The sequence below is a fragment of the Mobula hypostoma genome, chromosome 9 (genome assembly GCF_963921235.1).
Source record: "Mobula hypostoma chromosome 9, sMobHyp1.1, whole genome shotgun sequence".
Taxonomy (NCBI): Eukaryota; Metazoa; Chordata; class Chondrichthyes; order Myliobatiformes; family Myliobatidae; genus Mobula; species Mobula hypostoma.
The window spans coordinates 146769555-146791928 of NC_086105.1; the positions used below are offsets into that span (position 1 = coordinate 146769555).

General features: G+C 45.1%; 1 protein-coding gene across 4 annotated transcripts; it reads left to right on the plus strand.

Annotated features, from left to right (window-relative positions):
- The first annotated feature begins 2011 nt into the window (after positions 1–2011).
- Positions 2012–21024, plus strand: LOC134351418 (parvalbumin, thymic CPV3-like). Of its 4 annotated transcripts, XM_063057523.1 has the most exons (6): positions 2012–2261; positions 2343–2470; positions 5198–5268; positions 5360–5492; positions 16242–16351; positions 20820–21024. In XM_063057523.1, the coding sequence occupies exons 3-6, from the start codon at positions 5208–5210 to the stop codon at positions 20843–20845; spliced, it is 330 nt and encodes a 109-aa protein (XP_062913593.1). In that variant the 5' UTR covers positions 2012–2261; positions 2343–2470; positions 5198–5207; the 3' UTR covers positions 20846–21024. The 4 variants fall into 4 exon arrangements, with proteins under 4 accessions (XP_062913593.1, XP_062913592.1, XP_062913591.1 ...); XM_063057522.1 differs by having other exon boundaries at positions 2012–2470; XM_063057521.1 differs by lacking the exon at positions 2343–2470.
- The last annotated feature ends 1350 nt before the right edge of the window (positions 21025–22374 follow it).

The following is a 22374-nucleotide window of genomic DNA, read 5'->3' on the forward strand; positions in this document are numbered from 1 at the left end:
TATTCAATGCACCATCCAATGAAAGATAAGTATGCTGTATGTCTTAGATAGATAGATAGATAGACATACTTCATTGATCCCAAGGGAAATTAGGTTTTGTTACAGTTGCACCAACCAAGAACAGAGTACAAACATAGCAATACAAAGCCACAAACAGTCAAATAATAATATGTAAACCATGCCAGATGAAAATAAGCCCAGGACCAGCCCATTGGCCAGGGTGTCTGACCCTCCAAGGGAGGAGCTACAAAGTTTGATGGCCACAGGCAGGAATGACTTCCCATGACGCTCAGTGCTGCATCCCGGTGGAACGAGTCTCTGGCTGAATGTACTCCTGTACCCAAGGGTGTGAATGATGTTACACGCCGACGTCGGGTTGGCAGAGGGAGGGATGTTCACAACAACCACAATTGCATGTGAGATTTCCCTTGGCAAATAATATGGCCGGAGTCCAACAGCAAAAAGTTCAATATCTGGTCTACAAACATGTTCCTTGATCATAATATGACCAGGATTGCACCATCTGTTGTTAACCAGTACAGCAAGCCCCCCTCCTTTACGCTTACTGCTCTCAGTGCAATTCTGATCAACCCGAACGGTCTGGAAGCCCTTTATGGAAATGTTTTGGTCGGATATGTCCTCATGCATCCACGTTTCAGTAAAACACATAACACTACACTCCCGAAATGTCCTCTGACTCCTGCCTAGCGCCGTCAACTCATCCATTTTATTACCCAGCGATCTCACATTGCCCATAATGAGAGAGGGGCGACATGGCTTATAACTCCTCTTCTCCATAAGTCTCTGTTGTCTCGACCCAGTCCTCTTCCCTTGCCTTTTTGATCCCCCTCTGCATCCTCTGTGTGAGGGTGTGTTTACTACCCTATCTACATGCATGGCCTTCAGGAAGAACAATGCTTACTCAAGTCTTGCCAAGTTTTGGCATCCATCATTAAGGAGCCTCATCATTGGGGACATGCCCGTTTCTCATTACTACCATCAGGAGGAGGTACAGGAGCCCAAAGACTCATTCACAACAATTCAGGAACAACTTCTTCCCTCTGCCATCAGATTTCTGAACTCTACCTCACTATTCCTCTTTTGCACCAGTTACTTTTATGGTGAATTTTATGTCTTGCACTGAATTGCTGCCACAAAACAACAATTGATTATAACACACACTCAGTGCCCACTTTATTAGGTATCTCCTAAATCTACGTTCACAAGAAAATCTGCAGACACTGGAAATCCAGAGTGACACACACAAGATGCTGGAAGAACTCAGCAGGTCAGGCAGCATCAATGAAAAAGAGTAAACAGTCGATGCTTCGGGTTGAGACTCTTCATCAGGACTTAATGTACACTCATGGTCTTCTGCTGCTGTAGTCGATTTACTTCAAGGTTTGTTGTGTTGTGTGTTCAGACATGCTCTTCTGCACACCGCTGTTGTAACACATAGTCAATTGAGTTACTGTCGCCTTCCTGTCAGCTTGAACCAGTTTGGCCATTCACCTCTGACCTCTCTCATTAACGAGGCATTTTCACCCACAGAACTGCCACTCACTGGATTTCTTTTTCACACCATTGTCTATAAACTCTAGAGACTGTTGTGCGTGAAAATCCGAGGAGATCAGCAGTTTCTGAGATACTCAATCCACCCCATCTGGCACCAACAAACATTCCATGGTCAAAGCCACTTAGATCACATTTCCTCCCCCCCCCCCCAATTCTAATGTTTGGGCTGAACAACAACTTCTCTGCGTTTATGTATTGAGTTGCTACTGCTTGATTGGCTAATTAGATAGTTGCATTAACGAACAGGTGCAAATGTGTGCCCAATAAAGTGGCACCGAGTGTATGTCTGTGATAATAAACCGGATTCTGGCTTTGAATTCCAGTTCCTTTCAACCAGAATACAAATAATTAACCTTCTGTCTCTCAAACCTCAAAGCTGAAAAGTTGAACTTCAATCGCTCTGCGTCCAGTTCTTAAACGTCGCCCCGTTGTTCAACTAAATGTATCGAATGGCGGATTGTCTGAGGAGAAATGCCTGATTTAAACTTGCCAGTGCGCGCTAGAATTGTCAAGGGGGACTCTTGCGTCTGTAACAGTTTGTAAAATATTCTCTTTAAATGTCGCGGACCCATCCAGGATCTTAGCAGTATCCTCACAGAACGCTCGCCAATGTAATATTCAAAGTCAATTTGTTATGGAAGGACGTCTATGTCACCATGTTTCCCTTACGAATGGGCTTACATCAGGTGAGCGGGGATATAAATAGCTCGGGATTATTAGCTGGCTAAGAAATTCAATAGCAGGTGAAGAGTGTGTATTTGATCCAGGCGACGTAACTCAAAGAAGGTAAAGAGTCGTGCTAATGGACCGCATATAAACCGGGACTGCACCACGCGCACCCACAGAAGGTCGTCGCTCGCATCTGGTGTACAGCGAGGCCCAACATACAGCGAAGGTGAGGAACTCGAGGGTCGCAGAATAAATCCGCTCCCCGAGTTAGACCAGGTCCGTTTGCAAAAGGAATTTGAGAAGATCTGAGTTTCTGTCTGCTTTCCCTTGTAACTTTGTGTGTGTGCGCGCGTTCCATTTTACAGGGTCTTAGCTCCACTGGACGTAAAGCTCAGAGAACAAGTCCCATTCAGTCAGGGTGGTTTGAGTGTCTCAGAAACTGCTGAGCTCCTGGGATTTTCACACACCACAGTCTCTACAGTTTACAGAGAACGGTGCGAGAATCAGAAAAAAAATCCAGTGAGCGGCAGTTCTGTAGGTGAAAACGCCTTGTTAATGAGAGAGGTCAGAGGGGAACGACCAGAGTGGTTCCAGCTGACAAGAAGGTGACAGAACTCACACGTTACCACAGCGGTGTGCAGAGGAGCATCTCTGAACCACAACACATTGAACCTCGAAGTGGATGGGCTTCAGAAGACCACGAAAATACTCTCTGCGGCCACTCTATTAGGTAAAGGAGGTTTAGAAGGAATTGGTACTCCCGTCCAAACTATCCTTAGGGACAGGATATCAGGACTGGCGATGCAATGCGGTGTCGTGGCTTTCAAACTAAGCTACCGACTCTGACATGACCTGTTCCCTGACCCTTGCGTTGAGAGGAGACGAGACCCTTTACGCGCGCGCGCACGCAAAGTTACAAGGGAAAGCTGAGAGAAACTCAGGTCTACGGTACTAGTAAGCGGCCAGTATTGTACAGAGTGGGCTGGCTAGTCTCATTCTCTGCGGGATGGGGGTTATGGTCCTGGCGAAGGCCGAAGGGACGAGGCAGATAGTTAGCACGGACTACACGGGCCGAAGGACCTGTTTCTGCGCTGTAGTGTTCTATGATTCTGTTTCGATTAGGCATCAAGGGTAAATATTTAATTGTTTTACATTGGAAAGACAATAAGGTCTTTTAAGATCAATGCGTAAAGTTATGCCCGGCCGATTGTTTAATTTAATTTATTTATTTGGATACAGCGCGGATTTGCCCCAAGGTGAATGTTGTTTTATGAGTGTCCAGAGTTAAGGTGTCCCGAGGAATGAGAGCGGAGTCTTTGAGAGAGAGAGTGGATTGAAGTTGGTGAGTGGGAGAGCGCAGGAGCCGGGACCAGAAGGACACCGTGCGTAAAACGGGGAATGTGGGGGTGAGGCGGTGGGTGGGTGGGAGGGAGGGGGGGGGGAAATGTGCGAGAATGAGGCAAAGTGTGTGTGAGAGAGAGTGGTGGGGTGAGGGCGAAGGGACACGAGAGACGGGGGGGCGGGGTGTGAGAGAATGGAAGGCTGCCAGATGGTGTGAGGGGATGTGTGGGGAAATGGGAAGGCGAGGGAGAGGTTTGTGCGAGATGGTGTGAAGGAGAGGGGAAAGAAACACAAGGGTTTGTGCGTGAAAAGGGTAAAGAGACTTGGGTGTGTGTGTGTGTGTGTGAGTGTGTGTGTGTGGGGGGGGGTAAAAAGGTTTGTGAGAGAGTATGACGGTAAATAAATATGTGGGAGAGTGTGTGTGAAGGAGGGTAAAGAGATACAACATGTGGGAGTGTGTGAGAGAGTCAAAAGTTCGTGTGTGAGAGTTTGTGACAGAGGGTAAAGAGCGATGTAGGAGAGTGTGTGTGAGAGAGAGGGTGGAGAGGTTTGTGACAGATTAGAGAGAGAGAGAGAGAAAGGGGTATGCGAATGAATGTGAAACTGAGAATGTAAAGCACAATACAGGCCCTTCGGCCCACAATGCTGTGCCGAACATGTGCTTACTTTAGAAATTACCTCTAATTACCCATAGCTCGCCATCTTTCTAAACTCCATGTACCTAACCAAGAGTCATTTAAAATACTCTATGGTATCCGCCTCCACCGTCGCCGGCAGCCTATTCCACGCACTCGCCACTCTCTGCGTAAAACAAAACTTACCCCTGACATCCCCTCTGTACCTACTTCCAAGCACCTTAAAAATGTGAGACAGTGAGAGGAAATAAAGGGGTGTGCGAAAAGGAGTGTGATAGTGTAAAGAGATGTGGGGGACTGGGATAGGGTCGAGAGGTATGTGAGAGACAGTGAGAAAAGAAAAGAGAATGCGTAAGTGTGAGAGAAAAGGGGTAAAGGAGTGTGCGAGGTATCGGTATTAGTTTATTATTGTCACATGTACAGTGAAAAACTTGTCTGGCATACTGTTTATGCAGAACAATACTATAAATCGCACATTTAGACGGAGACGTAACGTAAGGATTTTTACTACTCATGTATGTGAAGGATGTAAATAATAAAGTTAATAAAGTGCAGGGAGGGAGAATAAGATAAAAGAATAACAAGGCAGATTAAAGTGTGATAACACCGCCTAAGTGCAGTGCAGCTAAACGATGAAGTGTAAGGTCATAACCAGGTAGATTGTAAGGCTAAGGGTCCATCTTATGGCACAAGAATCTGGTAACTGTGGGGTAGGAGATGTCCTTGAGCTTTCGGGCTTTTGTATCTTCTGACCGATGGGAGAGGGGAGAAGAGGGAACGTCTGGGTAGGTAGCGTCTTTGATTATGCTGGCGGCTTTGCTGAGGGAGAATGTGAGAGAGAGTAAAAAGTTGGTGAGAGAAAGGACGCGGGAGACGGTGACAGTGGGCGTGAAGAGGTGAAGCGAGAGAGGTTTAGTGGGCCGGAGAGCCGGTAGCGGGGAAAATGTCTTCAATCCCTCTTGTGTTTGCTTCCTCAGCCGGTTCAGAATGGAAGTCACCGAGGTTCTGTCCATTGCTGACATCTCCAGCGCGCTGAAGGAGTGTCAAGGTAACGTGTGCCCCGTGCGGCTGTGTCGGGTCCTCGGGGTCTCTGCCGAGAGGCGGGTTGCGGCGCTGACGCTCTCTGTCTTGTTTCGCAGCCAAAGAGTCCTTTAACTGCAAAAAGTTCTTCCGCACCTGTGGCCTGTCGAAAAAAACCGCCGAAGAAATCAGGAAAGTTTTCCGGGCCATTGACGACGACAACAGTGGTTTTATCGAAGAAGATGAATTAAAGTAAGCCAACCCCCAACCCCGACTCCGTTTTAACTTCTCTGCATGGCATATTAAGCAGCAGGCTGTTGAAATTTAAACCCAAGAGATTCTGCAGATGCCGGGAATACAGAGACACATGCAGATAACGCTAGAGGAACTCAGTAGGGTCGGGCAGCATCCATGGAGGGGAATAAACAGTCTATTCCCCTCCATAGATGCTGCCTGACCTGCTGAGTTCGTCCAGCATTTTGTGTGGGATGGAGAATTTTGTCGGTCATAGAATACTACTGCACAGGAACAGGCCCTTAAGCACATGTAGTCCATGCTGTCTGATCTTCTGCCTCTCAGTACCCGAACCATATCCCCCACCCCCACCCCTCCCCATTCATGTGCTTAGCCAAATTTCTCTTGTATGTTGCAATTGAACTTTCCTCTGGCACCTCGTTCCACACTCGCATCCCTTTGAGCCAAGAAATTCCCCCTCAGGTTCCCCTTAAATATTTCACCTTTCCCCCCTTAACCTATGACCTCTAGTACTCATCTCACCCAACCCCAGAGGAGAAAAACCCTGCCTGCATTCACCCAATCAATGCCCACTTCGTGGGTACTAGCCCTGGTCCCGAGGGTCACCCACTCGACCTCCTGTCCTCTGAGTTCTGGTTTCAGGTTGATAAGGTTCAGGAGGTACAGAGGGAATGTCGCTGTGGCAGGAGTGCTGTGGGGTCCCTCACTTGAAGTCCTCTGACCCATTGGAGAAGGGTTCCTCCTGGTATCCTGGGTCAGTTAGGGGTGGGACAGTGGAGTAGCGGTTAGCACACCACCATTACAGGGCTAGCAATCGTCAATTCCCACTGCCGTCTGCGAGGAATTTGTGCATTCTCCCTGTGACAGCGTGCTTTTCCTCAAGTGAGTTTCTTATTATTCAAACATGCACATAAATATAACAAACAAAACAATGTTCCTCCAGATCAAGTCTCTCTGTCTCTCTGGTCTCATGGCCTGGGGAAGAAGCTTCCTCCCACATTCCAAAGATGTGCAGGTTGGGGTTACTAAGTTGTGGGCTTGAAGTGTTGGCGCCAGCAGTGTGGTGCCATTTGCAGGCTGCCCCCAGCGCAGTCCTCGCTGATTTGATTCAAGGCAAAAATTTGACTCAAACAAAAACTTCACTGTATGTTTCGATGTACATGTGACAAATGAAGTTAATCTCTCTTCTAATGTCCGTGTCTCAACCAGCATCACTATCTCGCATGGCTGCCACGCTGTTGGCCATGGGAGTTTGTTCTCTGCAAAGAGAGATACCGCACAACTCAAGCCCTTTGGCCCAATAAGTCTCTGCCTACCAACAAGCACCCTTTTGTACTAATCCAACATAAATCCCAGGTTACTATTCTCCCCACAGTCTCCCCAGATTCTCTCTCTCATTTACAGCAGCCAGTGATCCTACCAACTTGCATGTTGTTGGGATGTGGGAGGAACCTGGGCCACATGGGAGAACCCCACAGGGTCATGGAGAGAACATGCAAACTCCACACAGGGTCAGGACTGAACCCTGAGCAGGTCTCTGGCAGCGGCTCTCCCTGTTCCACCACTGTGACTTCAGTCTCCTCAGCAAAGAGCCGATCCCACAACCTACAGACTCGCCTTCAACCACTCTACAACTCATGTCTCCATATCAGTTATAGATTAAAAGAAGACAAATTGTGCAAATATTATTATACACACACTGTATATTTTATATATACTGTATATATAATATTTGCACAATTTGTCCAATTTTGTACTTTTAAAAGTTGTAATGTGTACATCTGAGTCAAAGTATGTATATGTCACCACATGCTACCTTAAGATTCATTTTCCTGCAGGCATTTACAGGAAAAATAAAGAAATACAATAGAATTTATATTTTTTTAAAAATGTCTTTTGTGCATTGGTTTATTTATTTATGTATAGCCTTTCATAAATTCCATCGTATTTCTTTAGTTTCCTGTAAATGCCTGCAAGAAAGTGAATCTCAGGGTAGCATATGGTGACGTACATGTAGTTTGATGGTAAATTTATTTCGGCTTTGAGCCATATGGACTGCATGTTACAATAACATTTTAAACTACTAAATTGGACATGTTGACTTAGAGGGACATTGCAGGGTACTATAGAAATGCAGGCTCTTTTCTGTTACATTATGTTTTTGGTGTACTGCTTGTTTCCCCACCATTCTTTCAATCTCCGAGGGGTGATTGATAAGTTCGTGGCCTAAGGTAGAAGGAGTCAATTTTCGAAAACCTAGCACATTTATTTTTCAACATAGTCCCTTCCTACATGTACACACTTAGTTCAGCGGTCGTGGAGCATACGGATCTTGGACGTCCAGAAAGTGTCTACAGCAGGGGTGATCGATAAGTTCGTGGCCTACAGTAGAAGGAGATGAGTTATTAACTTCAAACTTTCTGCATAATCACTCAGAGTTGAACTGCATGTGCATGTAATGAGATCTGTATAACTCATCTCCTTCTACCTTAGGCCACGAACTTATCGATCACCCCTGCTGTGGACCACCTGGAGGTCCAAGATCCATATGCTCCACGACCGCTGGACTAAGTGTGTAAATATAGGAGGGACTATGTTGAAAAATAAATGTGCTAGGTTTTCTAAAATTGACTCCTTCTACCTTAGGCCATGAACTTATCAATCACCCCTCGTATTGTTCTACTTTGTTTGCCCTTTGAGCGAATGACTCTAGGTGCCACAGTGAGGACCAATCCTTCAGTCAGCTCTGTTCCTGTCTCATAGAGTCACACAGCGCAGAAACAGGACTAACCCAACCAGAATCGTTCATGCTGACCAAGCTGTCTCATCCAGGCTAAACACCACTGCAGATGTTTCGGCCACATCCCTCCAAACCTTTTCTATCCATATATCTCTACAGTTGTCTTTTTGGTGGTGCTACGATAGCGCAACGCTTTACAGTGACCTGGGTTCGATTCCTGCGGCTGTCTGTAAGGAGTTTGTACGTTCTCCCTGTGACCACATGGGTTTCCTCCCACAGTCCAAAGACACAATGGTTGCTAAGGGTTAATTGGTCATTGTAAATTGCCCTGTGATTAGGCTAGGGTTCAATCGGGGGGTTACTGGGCGGCGTGGCTTGAAGAGCTGAAAGGGTCTATTCTGCATTATATCTCAACAAAATAATGTTTTATTTTAAAGTTGTTACTGTGCCTGCCTCAACCACTTCCTCTGGCAGCACGTTCCATATACTCACCGCCCTCTGTGTTTAAAAACCTGCCCTTCAGCTCCTCTTTAAATCTTTCCCCTCTCATCTCGTGGGGTATGCCTACTACATAATGGCTCTCCTGCCTGGGGATAAAAGACTGGGACCATCTATGTTATCCAATGCCCCTCATGAATTTTTATAAACCTCTGAAGTAGGGGTTCCCAACCTGGGGTTCACGGACCCCTCGGGTAATGGTAGAGGTCTACGGCATGAAAAAGGCTGGGATCCCTGTCTACGTCTAAAGTCTAAAGTCAGGCCTCAGCTTCCTATCCTTCACAGAAGACAGTCACTGCCTGTCCAATCTCTCCTCAGTCTCCAGTCCTGGTGACCTCTTTGTGAATCTTTTCTTCATTCTCTCTAGCTTAATCAAACATTTCCTATAATACGGTGACCTGAAGAGCACACAATATTTCAGGTGCGGTTTCTTTAATGTCATACACAACTGTAACTACTTGGGGCCTTAGCTCCAGGTGGAGCATAGATCATCGATGGCCTCCTGTCTCCATCGTGTCAATGGTATGGTTGGAGTTCATCAATGTTTCTGCAACCTTTGCATCCACTGTACAGGGGATTGGCTTGTATAGCTTCACAGAGCCCTGATGGACAGCCATACCCATTTCCACCTCTCACAGCGGGGGAATAGGGTTGGACTTTGAGAGGAATACATTTAAAACACCACATCCTAGCTCTTGTACCTTTTCCCAGACTGATGGAGGGAGGCATGCCAATTGCTTTCTTCAGCATCCTGTCGACCTGTGTCACCATTGTTCGGGAACTACGTATTTGTATTTCTTGGTGTCTCAATTTTACAAGACTCCCCAGGGCCCTGTCATTCACTGTAAGTCCTGTCCTTCACTAATTGCATCACTTTGCACTTGTCTGAGTTAATTTCCACTGTAAAGCACAGAAACCAGGCTATTCAGGCCATCTAGTCCATGCTGCCTGATCTGTTGCCAAGTGTTATCAACTTGCATGTGGACCATAGGCCTCTATATTCCACCCGTCCATGTACTTATTCGAACTTCAATCAAACCTGCCTTCACCATTTGTGCTGGCAGCTCATTCCATACTCTCACTACCTTCTGAATGAAGAAGTTCCCCCTCATGCCCCCATTAATTCATCCAATATTTACTCACTTTCTCAGTTGACAGAGACCCTGTTGTAACCTTAGATGCCCTTCTTTGCTCTTTACTAGCTACCAATTTTCACATCATCTGCAAACTTACTAAACATGCCACCTACATTTTCATCCAGATCATCAATATATATGACAAACAACAGGGGATCCATTACCAGTCCTACTGGTCACAGGTCTCCCATCTGTGAAACCACCCTCCACTACCATCCTCCTAATTCTTTCCCTCAACCAACTTTGCATCTAATTAACTAGCTCACCCTGAATCACTTCCCGACTAGTTTACCATGCGAGACTTTAAAAATCTTGCTGAAGTCCACATGGATAATGTCTTGTCAATCTTTCTGATCACCTCTTCAAAGAACTCAGTTGCCCGTAACACATAGCAACAGAATTAGGCTAATTCAGTCCATTGAGTCTGCTCCACCATTCCATCATGGCTGATTTATTATCCCCCCTCAATCCCATTCTCCTGCCTTTTCTCCATAACTTTGACACCCTGACTAACCAAAATCCTATCAATCTCTGCTTTAAATATACCCAATAACTTGGCCTCCACAACTGTCTGAGTTCCACAGAATCATCACCTCTGGCTAATGAAATTCCTTCTCATCTCCTTTCTAAATGGATAGCCCTCTATTCTAAGGCTGTGCCCACTGATCCTAGACTCTCACACCATAAGAAACATCCTCTCCATATGCACTCTATCTAGGTCTTTTAATATTTAACAGTTTTTGTTTGACTGTATTTTATGGATATCTTATGTATGCTTGCTGTCTTGTACGTGCTATATGTTTATGACTATTGGTATTATGTTTTGTACCTTGGCTGTGGAGTAACACTGTTTCATTTGGCTGCATTCATGGATATTTATGTATGATTGAATAACAGTTGAACTTGAACTTAAAATTGAGATCACCATTCATTCTTCTAAACTCTAGCAAGTATAGGCCCAATGCCATCAAACACTCCTCATCCCTTAACCTTTTCATTCCTGGAATCATTCTCATGAACTTCCTGGACCCTCTCCAATACCAGCATACCTTTTGTTACATTAGCCGATCAAATCTGCTCACAATACTCCAAGTGTAGTCTGACCAATGCCTTATAAAGACTTAACATTATATCCTTGCTTTTATATTCTAGTCCTCTCGAAATGAATGCCAACATTGCATTTGCCTTCCTCACCACCAACTTAACCTGCAAATTAACCTTCAGAAAATCCGGTATGAGTATTCCCAAGTCCCTTTGCACCTCTGATTTTTAAATTTTCTCCCTATTTAGAAAATAGTAAACTCCTTTATTCCTATTCATATTCTTCCCAACACTATATTCCACCTGCCACTTCTTTGCCCATTCTCCCAACCTAAGTCCTCCTGCAGACTCTGTGCTTCTACAAACACAACCTGCCTCACGAAACCCAACTTAATCCACACAAAGCCAAGCCAATCCTGTCTCTCAGAACTTCCTCCAGCAACTTACCCACCACTAATTTAAGGCTCACCAGTCTGTAGTTCTCTCTTTTAAGTTAGTTATTTCTGAAGAGTATTAATAATGGCTGGGTTACCCGTCTTGTAAAGACACTGCACAGAAGGCAATGGCAAACCACCTCTGTAGAAAAATTTGCCAAGTACAATCATGGTCACAGGAAGAACATGACTGACTAAGTCATATGGCACATAATGAACAAACAATTTCTGGAGAATAATACTGTAGACTCTCCTGTGAGTCTGATCCATAATGGTCATCCATCACACCAAGCCCAAACGCTGGGTATGGGGTATTCCAAAGGAGAGACTGGAGACAGAAAACGTATCAGCAGCTAACTCTCCCTTCAATCCCTTATCTCCCCTCAGCCAACAACTTTCCAGCATAGCTAATGGACAGTGATGTTCAGTCAGATATTTAGTTGTCTACCTCCAACAAATGGAAAACACCAAATTCAACTACGCTGCAGTTATGGCTCCCTTGGCAGATGCCATCCTGCTTAGCATAGAGCTAAGTATCCTCAAAGTTCAAAGTAAATTTATTATCAAAGTGCATATATGTCACCAAATACAACCCGGATATTCATTTTCTTGCATACTCGGTAAATCCAAAGCCACAATAGAATTAATGAAAGATCACAACCAACAGGGTGGACGAGCAACTGATGTGCAAAAGACAACAAACTATGCAAATACAAAAAAAACAAATAACAATAATAAACAAAAAAATAATAATTATTGAGAACATGAGATGAAGAGTCCTTGAAAGTGAGTCCATTGTTTGTGGGAGTAGTTCAGCGTTGAGGTGAGTGAAGTTATCCTCTTTGGTTCAAAAGCCTGATGGTTGAGGGGTAATAACTGTTCCTGAACCTGGTGGTGTGAGTCCTGAGACTCTTGTATCTTCTCCCTGATGGCAGCAGTGAGAAGAGAGCATGGCCCGAGTGGTAGGGGTTCCTTGTTAGGACGAATTAGAGATAACCTCTGGACACAATAATTGGGGCAACACCGTGTCTATGAATAAATGGAGCAGTATAGCTCAGTACAGTCCCTTCTGTCCAAGAAGTTTTGCTGATCCTTTAACCTACTCCTAACACTTTCCATCCACATAGCCCTGTTCATGTGCCTATCTAAGGGCCTCCTAAATGTTTCTAACATATCTGTCTCCACCACCACCCCTGGTAGCATGTTCCACATACCCACCACTCTCCATGTAAAAAAAATACTTCTGACACCCCCCCTCAATACTTTCCTCCATTCACCTTAAAATGATGCCCCCTTGTATCAGCTATTTCCTGCCTGGGAAAAAGAAGCTGGCTGTCCACTCCCTCTATTCCTCTTATACATCTCTCATCCTCCATTGCCCCAAAGAGAAAACCCCTAATTCACTCGACCTTTCCCCTCAAGATGTGCTCTTTATATACAGTATAGGCACTTGTCCCAACCCATTCTATGTGAGACTTCTTTAGAATTATCCACACAACTTTCCTTTCCTCCCAGCTCAGCTCAGCTCAGCTGCAGTTTGTAGTGACACATTCCACAATCTCACCTGTCCACCATTCACTGATTCATGGAATGTTACAGAATAGAAAGAGGATCATTGTGTCCGTGATGGTGGAACTGCATCATCATCATCATGAGCCGTATGGTACGACGTGGATGATCTTGGTCTTAATGACCATGATTGTTCTTGGCAAATTTTTCTACAGAAGTGGTTTGCCATTGCCCTTTTCTGGGCAGTGTCTTTACAAGACGGGTGACCCCAGCCATTATCAATACTCTTCAGAGGTTTTCTACCTGGCATCAGTGGTCGCATAACCAGGACTTGTGATCTGCACCGGCTGCTCATACGACCATCCACCACCTGCTCCCATGGTTTCACGTGACCCTGATCGGGGGGCTAAGCAAGTGCTACACCTTGTCCAGGGGTGACCTGCAGGCTAGCGGAGGGAAGGAGCACCCTACACCTCCTTTGGTAGAGACGCATCTCTATCCCACCTCATCAGTGGAAATTAAACTTTGTTTACCGCCTTCCCAGTTGGACCATAGACATAAGAGCAGAATTAGGGTCATTTGGCCCATCGAGTCTGCTCCACCATTCAATTATGTCTGATTTATCTTCTCTCTTAACCCCATTCTCCTGCCTTAATCCCTATAACCTTTGACACCTTTACCAATCAGTTCTTGGTCTGTCATCCAGCCCTTCAAAAGCTCATTAGGAACTTTGAAATCATGTGATGGCTTATGCCTCCTAGGCTACTTTTCAGACTTGAGTTAAACAGGAACATGAGATTCTGCAGCTGCTGGAAATCCTGAGCAACACACATAAGATGCTGGAAGAACTCAGCAGGCCATGCAGCATTCATAGAGAGAATAAACATTTGATGTTTCAAGCCAAAATCCTTTATCTACTCTCAGACGACCATGGTCATCTGTGCCTGTATTCTGATGTAATTGGCATCAGAAGTCCTGTTTACTTCCCTCCATAGATGCTGCCTGACCTCCTGAGTTACTTCAGCATTTTGTGGGCTTTGGTTCAGTAAAATCACTTTTTTTTCTTAATTCCACCCTAATTTCCAGCATGTGGTGAAAACTGCCCAGTGGATTATCGGCACCCAATTGCCCACCATTGAGAACATCTACCATAAATGCTGCCTGGCCAGGGCGAAAAGCATTATCAAGAATGCATCTCACCCTAACCATAGACATTTTACTCTCCTCCCATCTGGTAGGTGCTACAGGAGCCTCCGCTCCCGCACCAGCAGGCTCAGGAAGAGCTTCTTCCCTGAGGCTGTGACCCTGCTGAACCTCCCATCACAGCGCTAAGCAGTATTGCACCATATTGTACTGTCTCAGTACTTTTATATTTGTGTGCTGTAGCACTTGCTTTTTATTCGCAGTTATTTTGTAAATAACACTATTCTTTGCATTTCTGGTTAGATGCTAACTGCATTTCATTGGCTTTATATCAGTACTCGGCATAATGACAATAAAGTTGAATCTAATCTAATCTAATCTAATTTGTAAACCATTGATTTAAATTTGTTCCCTTAGTTACTGACTCTAGTACCAGACGATCTGTTTTTACTTACCCTTTCTTGGCCACTCATAATTCTGTCTTCCACAAATTAAATCTCCCTTTGGTCTCCTGTGTTCCAAAGAAATCAAACCAGTCTCACAAGCTCTTCTCACAGTTGTATTCTTACACATAGTTAATTCAGTTCCAGTGTGATTCCTCAGCTCCCACACACCGTGATCTGCCTGATCCAGTTAGTCTCCTTAAGCAACCAATCTATCTGTCTTACTATCTTCAGATTTGATACTTACATGGATCAATATTTGGAAGTACAAGGGAGGCAGCATTATTACTCTTAGAAAACAGAATAACAGTCACATACGGGTGCCATGGTAACATAGCGGTTAATGTGACACTATTACAACTCAGGAGTTCAGAGTTCAATACTGACGCCATCTGTAAGGAGTTTGTACATTCACCCAGTGAACTGTGTGGGTTTCCTTTGGGTTCTCCAGTTTCCTCCCACTGTCCAAAGACCTACCAGTTAGTAGGTTAACTGGTCATTGTAAATTGTCCTGTGATTACTACTACTGCCACATCGACTCAGGCCAAGGGGGCCGGCGTCGGGCAAGTCCTGTGGTTAGGCTGGGTTTAAATGGGTTGGTTGCTGAGTGGTGCAATCCACTGGGCCGCAAGGGCCTGTTCCTCACTAAATAAAAGATAAATAAATAAATTAGAGATTCTGCAGATGTTGGTCATCTGGAGCAACACACAGGAAATGCTGGAGGAGCTCAACAGGTCGGGCGGCGTCTATGGGGAGGGAATAAACAGGCAACAATTCAGGCTGAGACCCTTCATCAGCACTGGTTTCTGCCCCTTTCCTTTCCAGACTTGATGAAGGGTCTTGGTCCAAAATGTCAACTGATTGTTCCTCTCCATAGATGCTGCCTGACCTGTAGAGTTCCTCCAGCACTCTGTGTGTGTGTGTGTGTGTGTGTGTGTGTGTGTGTGTGCGTGCGTGTGTGTGTTGCTTCTCAGAATTATTGATCTTTCAATCACTTACAGTTTTGTAAAAGAGTAATGTCAGAATTAATTAAAACAATTACAATATTCTATCGGATTCCATCATTTTTGAACGAATAGAGGACAATTATCATTTTACTTTGATTTATTGATAAGAGCAGATATTATTATCACTTCAAGTATTGTATAATTCATGGATTGGGTGCGGTACATTTGTGGCAGGGGCAGGGCTGGGGGATATTTCATTTAAAGCAACTTACTGACTTGCTTAAGTCCATCCCCCTACTGGGACATAAGTAGCCAACAGCAGGTCGCCAGAGTCCTCTGTCCTGAGCCAGGCTTTCCTCTGCCAAGGATGAGGCCTTTTGAGTTTCTGTTGGTACTGCTGTAGCTCTAGGATTTACGGGCCCAACAATCCTCCTTTTGCAGCTGGGCCTGGGACCATCCAGAGGAGAACTGGTAAGAAGCAAGCTAACCTCATTTACTAAAGCAATAGACACAAGAGGTATTGCATATGCCTGTTTCCCTCTCTCACCATATCTCCTTACCTGTCCATCATCTCCCTCTGTTGCTCCTCCCCCTTCCCTTTCTTCCATGGACTTCTTTTCCCTATCAGATTCCCCCCTCTCCAGCCCTTTACCTTTCTCACCAATCAACTTCTCAGCTCTTTACTTCACCCCTCCCTCTCTCCCAGTTTCACTATCACCTACCACCTTGTACTTCTTCCTCCATTCCCCAGAAATGTCAACTGTTTATTCCCATCCGTAGCTGCTGTCTGACCTGCTGAGCTCCTCCAGCACATTATGCCTATCTGCTAACGCGATGTTTCGTTTCTCCCCGTAGATACTTCCTGCAACGGTTCTCCGCCGGGGCAAGAGTCCTAAGTGACAATGAGACCAAAATTTTTATGGCTGGAGGTGACAAAGACGGAGATGGGAAGCTTGGCGCTGATGGTGAGCTGGTAACCCTTTGCAGAACTATTGACTTTAATCACGGTATGGCACGGTAGTGTAGGAGTTACAACGCTTTACAGCGCGAACTGTCGGGGTTCAGTTGCCGCAGTTGTCTGTATGTTTTTTATTTCATTATTGAGATACAGTGTGGAACGGGCCGTTCTGGCCCTCAAGCCGGCCACCCGGCAACCCCCGATTTAACCTTCGCCTACTCACAGGACAATTACAATGACCGATTAACCTAGCAACCGATAATTTCATTAGACCGTGGGAGGAAACCAGAGCACCTGGAGGAAACCCACGCGGTCATAGGGAGAACGTACAAACTCTTTACAGACAGAGGCGGGAACTGAACCCGAGTCACAGGTACTGTGAGTTAGGGTTAGTGATTTTCAGGCATACTGTATCAGCACTGGATCGTGGTCACAGTTGTGGCCTATCCCCGGCACATCCCCGACACAAATGGGTTACGGTTAGTGAGATGTGGGCATGCTATGTTGGCCCCAGCACATCCCCAACATAAAGCATTTCACTGTATGTTTCGATGACAAATAAAGCTAATCTTCATCGTTAATCTTTAATTAATTCTTGAACTTTTCTGAGGGATAGATAGTGACTGCAGCATGGATGGGATTTTAATTAGAGCAGGAGGTTCCCAGTCTTTTTTATGCCATGGACTGAGGGGGCCTGTAGACCCTCTGAATTAGAGTCACTCAGCCCAGAAGCGAGTCATTTGGCCCAGAGTCCTGGTTGACCATCAAGCTAATGGTAAAATAATCCCATTGTGTTCTTCCCACATTCTCATTAACTCCCTCAGGATTCTGACACTCCTCCCCCACCCCCGGATTCTGACACCTCCCCTCCCCCCGCCGGATTCTGACATCTCCACCCCCCGCCCCAGATACTGACACCACCAACTCCCCCCCGCCCCGGATTCTGACACCTCCCCCCCGGATACTAACACCATCCCCCCCCAAGATTCTGACACCCTCCTATACAGTAGGGGTGATTTACAATGTCAAATTAATCTCCCAATCCAGATGTGGGAGGAAACCCATGCAGCCATAGAGTCACAGAGCACTGCAGCAGAGAAACAGGACCTTCAACGCATCTAGTCCATGCCAAATGATTATTCGGCCTAGTCCCATCGACCTGAATTGAACCATTGCCCTTGATACCCCTCCCATCCATGTACCTACCAAAATTAATCTTAAATGTTGAAATTGGACCCATAGCCATCAATTCTACTAGCAGCTCGTTCCACAATTACACCATCCTTTGAGTGAAGAAGTTTATTGAAACATAGAAAACCTAAGCATAATACAGGCCCTTCGGCCCACAAAGCTGTGCTGAACATGTCCTTACCTTAGAAATTACCCATGGTTACCCATAGCCCTCTATTTTTCTGAGCTCCATGTACCTGTCCAGGAGTCTCTTAAAAGACCCTATCATATCTGCCTCCACCACCGTCACCGGCAGCCCATTCCACACACTCACCACTCTCAACATTAAAAAAAACTTGCCCCTGACATCTCCTCTGTACCAACTTCCAAGCACCTTAAAACTGTTCCCCCTCATGCTAGCCATTTCAGCTCTGGGAAAAAGCCTCTGACTATCCACACGATCAATGCCCGTCATCATCTTGTAGACTTCTCATCCTCCATTGCTCCAAGGAAAAAGGGCTGAGTTCACTCAACCTATTCTCATAAGGCATGCTCCCCAATCCAGGCAACATCCTTGTAAATCTCCTCTGCATCCTTTCTATGGCTTCCACATCCTTCCTATAGAGAGGTGACCAGAACTGAGCACAGTACTCCAAGTGGGGTCTGACCAGTGTCCTATATAGCTGCAACATTACCTCTCGGCTCCTAAACTCAATCCCATGGTTGATGAAGGCCAATGCACTGTATGTCTTCTTAACCGCAGTCAACCTGCATAGCAGTTTTAAGTGTCCTATGGACTCAGATCCCAAGATCCCTCTGATCCTCCACCCTGCCAAGAGTCTTACCATTAATACTATATTCTGCCATAATATTTGACCTACCAAAATGAACCACTTCACACTTATCTGAGTTGAACTCCATCTGCCACTTCTCAGTCCAGTTTTGCGTCCTATCAATGTCCCACTGTAACCTCTGACAGCCCTCCACACTATCCACAACACCTCCAACCTTTGTGTCATCAGCAAATTTACTAACCCAACCCTCCGCTTCTTCATCCAGGTCATTTATAAAAATCACGAAGGATAGGGGTTCCAGAACAGATCCATGAGGCACACCACTGGTAACCGACCTCCATGCAGAATATGACCCATCTACAACTATTCTTTGCCTCCTGTGGGCAAGCCAGTTCTGGATCCACAAATCAATGTCCCCTTGGATCCCATGCCTCCTTACTTCCTCAATGAGCCTTGCATGGGGTACTTTGTCTAATGCCTTGCTGAAATCCATATACACTACATCTACTGCTCTTCCTTCATCAATGTGTTTAGTCACATCCTCAAAAAATTCAATCAGGCTCGTAAGGCACGACCTGCCTTTGACAAAGCCATGCTGACTATTCCTAATCATATTATACCTCTCCAAATATTCATAATTCCTGTCTCTCAGGATCTTCTCCATCAACTTACCACCCACTGAAGTAAGGTTCACCGGTCCATAATTTTCTGGGCTATCTCTACTCCCTTTCTTGAATAATGGAACAATACCTGCAACCCTCCAAAACTCTGGAACCTCTCCCACCCCATTAATGATGCAAAGATCATCGCCAGAGGCTCAGCAATCTCCTCCCTCAACTCCCACAGTAGGCCGGAGTACATCTCGTCCAGTCCCAGTGACTTATCCAACTTGATGCTTTCCAAAAGCTCCAACACATCCTCTTTCTTAATATCTACATGCTCAAGCTTTTCCGTCTGCTGTAAGTCATCCCTATAATTGCCAAGATCCTTTTCCGTAGTGAATACGGAAGCAAAGTACTTATTAGATATCTCTGCTATCTCTTCCAGTTCCATGCACACACTTTTCCATTGTCATATTTGATTGGTCCTATTCTCTCATGTCTTCCTCTTGCTCTTCAAATACTTGCAGAAGGCCTTGGGGTTTTCCTTAATCCTGTCCACCAAGGCCTTCTCATGACCCCTCCTGTCTCTCCTAATTTCTTTCTTAAGCTCCTTCCTACTAGCCTTATCTTCTAGATCTCTATAATTACCTAGTTTTTTGAACATTTCGGAAGCTCTTCTTTTCTTCTTGACGAGATTTACAACAGCCTTTGTACACCACGGTTCCTGTACCCTACCATCCTTTCCCAGTCTCACTGGAAAGTACCTATGCAGAACCCCACACAAATATCCCCTGAACATTTGCCACATTTCTTCCGTACATTTCCCTGAGAACATCTGTTCCCAATTTATGCTTCCAAGTTCCTGCTTGATAGCCTCATATTTCCCCTTACTCCAATTAAACGCTTTCCTAACTTGTCTTTTCCTATCCCTCTCCAATATTATGCTAAAGGAGTTAGAATTGTGATCACTGTCTCCAAAATGCTCTCCCACTGAGAGATCTGACACCTGACCAGGTGTCCCCTCATGTTCTCCTTAAGCATTTCACCTTTCACCCATAACCTATGACCTTTAATTCTAGTCTCACCCAACCGTAGTGGAAAAAGCAAGCTTGCATTTACCCAATCTATATCCACTGTGACCTTGTCTACCTCTGTCAAATCTCCCTTCATTCTCCTGTGCTCCAGGAAATAAGTCCTATCTTATTCAACCTTTCCCCTAAAACTCAGGTTCTCAATTCCTGGCAACATCCTTGTAAATATTCTCTGAATTCTTTCAATCTTATTGATATCGTCCCTAGCTAGGTGACCAGACCTGCACACAGTATTCCAAATTAGGCCTCACTATCGGAACTCCTGTATAAGGTGAAGGTACTAACTCTAGACAGACCGCACCTGATGTGGAATCAAAACATCTCTTGAAAGTCTCTGATGTATCTGGCTCTCCCACCACTCCGAGCAGCACATTTCAGGCACCCACAACTGTCTGTATTTTTTAAAAAAAACTTGCCCCTCACATCTCCTTTGAAATTACTTTAACTCTCACTTCAAATGTATAGCCTCTGGTATTAGACAATTCAACCCCCAGAAAAAATATTGTCTGTCTACTATACCTATCTCTATCATAATGCTATCAACCTCTGTCAGATCTCCCTCAGCCTCCACTGCTCCAGAGAAAACAACCCAAGTTTGTCCAAACTTCCGTTATATCACATGCTCTCTCATCCAAGTGACATCCTGGTAAACCTCTTCTGCACCCTCTCCAAAGACTCGACATCCTTCCTATAACCGGGCAACCCAAACTTTGCAAAGCTGCAACACAATTTCCTGTTCTGTTTCTTTGTACTGATGTTGTCTAAATGCATGTATTAATCAACTGACAGAAAGTCTAATCAGCAATTCTCTTTTACAGAATTTGTTGACCTGGTAATGTCATAGATCCCCCGCCACCCAGGAAGGCGTTGCTTCTGGCATTTGAGGGCAAGGGTACATTAAATACAAAGCAACTGTTTTCACGACTACAGCATGAACAACACTTTTCTGTTGTGATGAAGGGATTGTAGAAGCACTCAGAGATTCAGAGGTAGCCCACGATTTGAGTAATGTGTGCTCTATAAGGGAAGATTGTCTTTAGAAGATTGTATTCAATAATAAAAAGAAAACTTGCCTTTTATCCAAATGTCTTTTTCTTGTTTGTTTCTGCTAAGACTATTCTGATCCCTGTGGCATTGAGCAGAATTTTGAGTATATTATTATTATTATTATCATTATTATGTTTCAAAGATCTCAAGTTCTGAAGATCAGTTTTGGGGGGTTTTTGTGCCTTCCTGGCAAGCCCAAGTTTATTTGCCCATGCCCAAGGTCGTGAGGAGACACGGCCTTGGAGACTCACCCTCTTAAACCCATACTCAACATCTTAGCACAGCTTCTTCCCCTCTGCCATTAGATTTCTGAATAGTCCACGAACACTTCCTTGTTATTCCATAAGACGTAGGAGCTGAATTAGGCCATTTGGTCCATTGAATCTACTCCAGCATTCCATCATGGCTAATTTATTATCTCACTCAACCCTATTCTTCTGTCTTCTCCCTGTAACCTTGGTGCTGTGACTATTCAAGAACCTATCAACCTCTGCTTTATGCATACCCAATGACTTGGTCAAGACAACCATTCCACATATTCACCAGCCTCTGGCTAAAGAAATCCACCCCCCCCCCCCATCACAATTCTAAAGGGACATCCTTCCATCCTGAGGCTGTGCTTTCTGGGTCCTCGTTCCTGGGCTATAAAAAGTTGATCAGCCCTGTGGCTTTCAGGGACTTGCCACTTACACCATCTTTCTTTCATTCATTCATTCATTCATCTAGGCAAAGATGCTTCCTCTCCCAGGGACGAGGTCTTTGGAGCTTCTGTAGCTCTGGGATTTTAGAGGATGGGGTTGCTAGCCCCATGTCCAACCCTCCTCCTCTCACAGGTGAGCTTGGGACCGTCCATGGTGGAGTTTTTGGTCCTAGACACTATCGCTATTGGAAACGGCTTCTTTCCTCTGCCATCAGATTTCTGAACAGCCCATGGACACCATCTCATTCCATTTTTTTTCACTTTGTTGTTTATGCTAATTCTATGTCTTTACAGTTACTACATCCACTAGACAACAGGTTTCACGTCATATCCACCAGTCAGGGTAAATTTGGTTCTGATTCTGGTGCTGAGTCAAAGGCTGTAACTGAATATCTCCCTTGGATATTTAAATAGGCATTGAAGAATCAACCACGTGGTTTTCTCTCGAGCTGAATACTGTACTGTGTACACCAGACCAGATTACTTACCTAAGCCTGTCACCCCCACTGAGACATAGCCGCCGACAGCAGCCCGCTGTCGTCCAGAGTCCTCCGTCCTGGGCCAGTCTTTCAAGCTGTCCCCAGTGTCGCCCTTATTCAAAGATCCTTCCCCTCCCAGGGATGAGG

Coding starts and splice junctions, on each gene's coding strand:
- LOC134351418 (XM_063057521.1), top strand. CDS start 2,224: ATGTCACCATGTTTCCCTTACGAATGGGCTTACATCAG. Junction 2,262..5,197: donor TACGAATGGGCTTACATCAG/GTGAGCGGGGAT, acceptor TTGCTTCCTCAG/CCGGTTCAGAATGGAAGTCA. Junction 16,352..20,819: donor TGGGAAGCTTGGCGCTGATG/GTGAGCTGGTAA, acceptor TCTCTTTTACAG/AATTTGTTGACCTGGTAATG.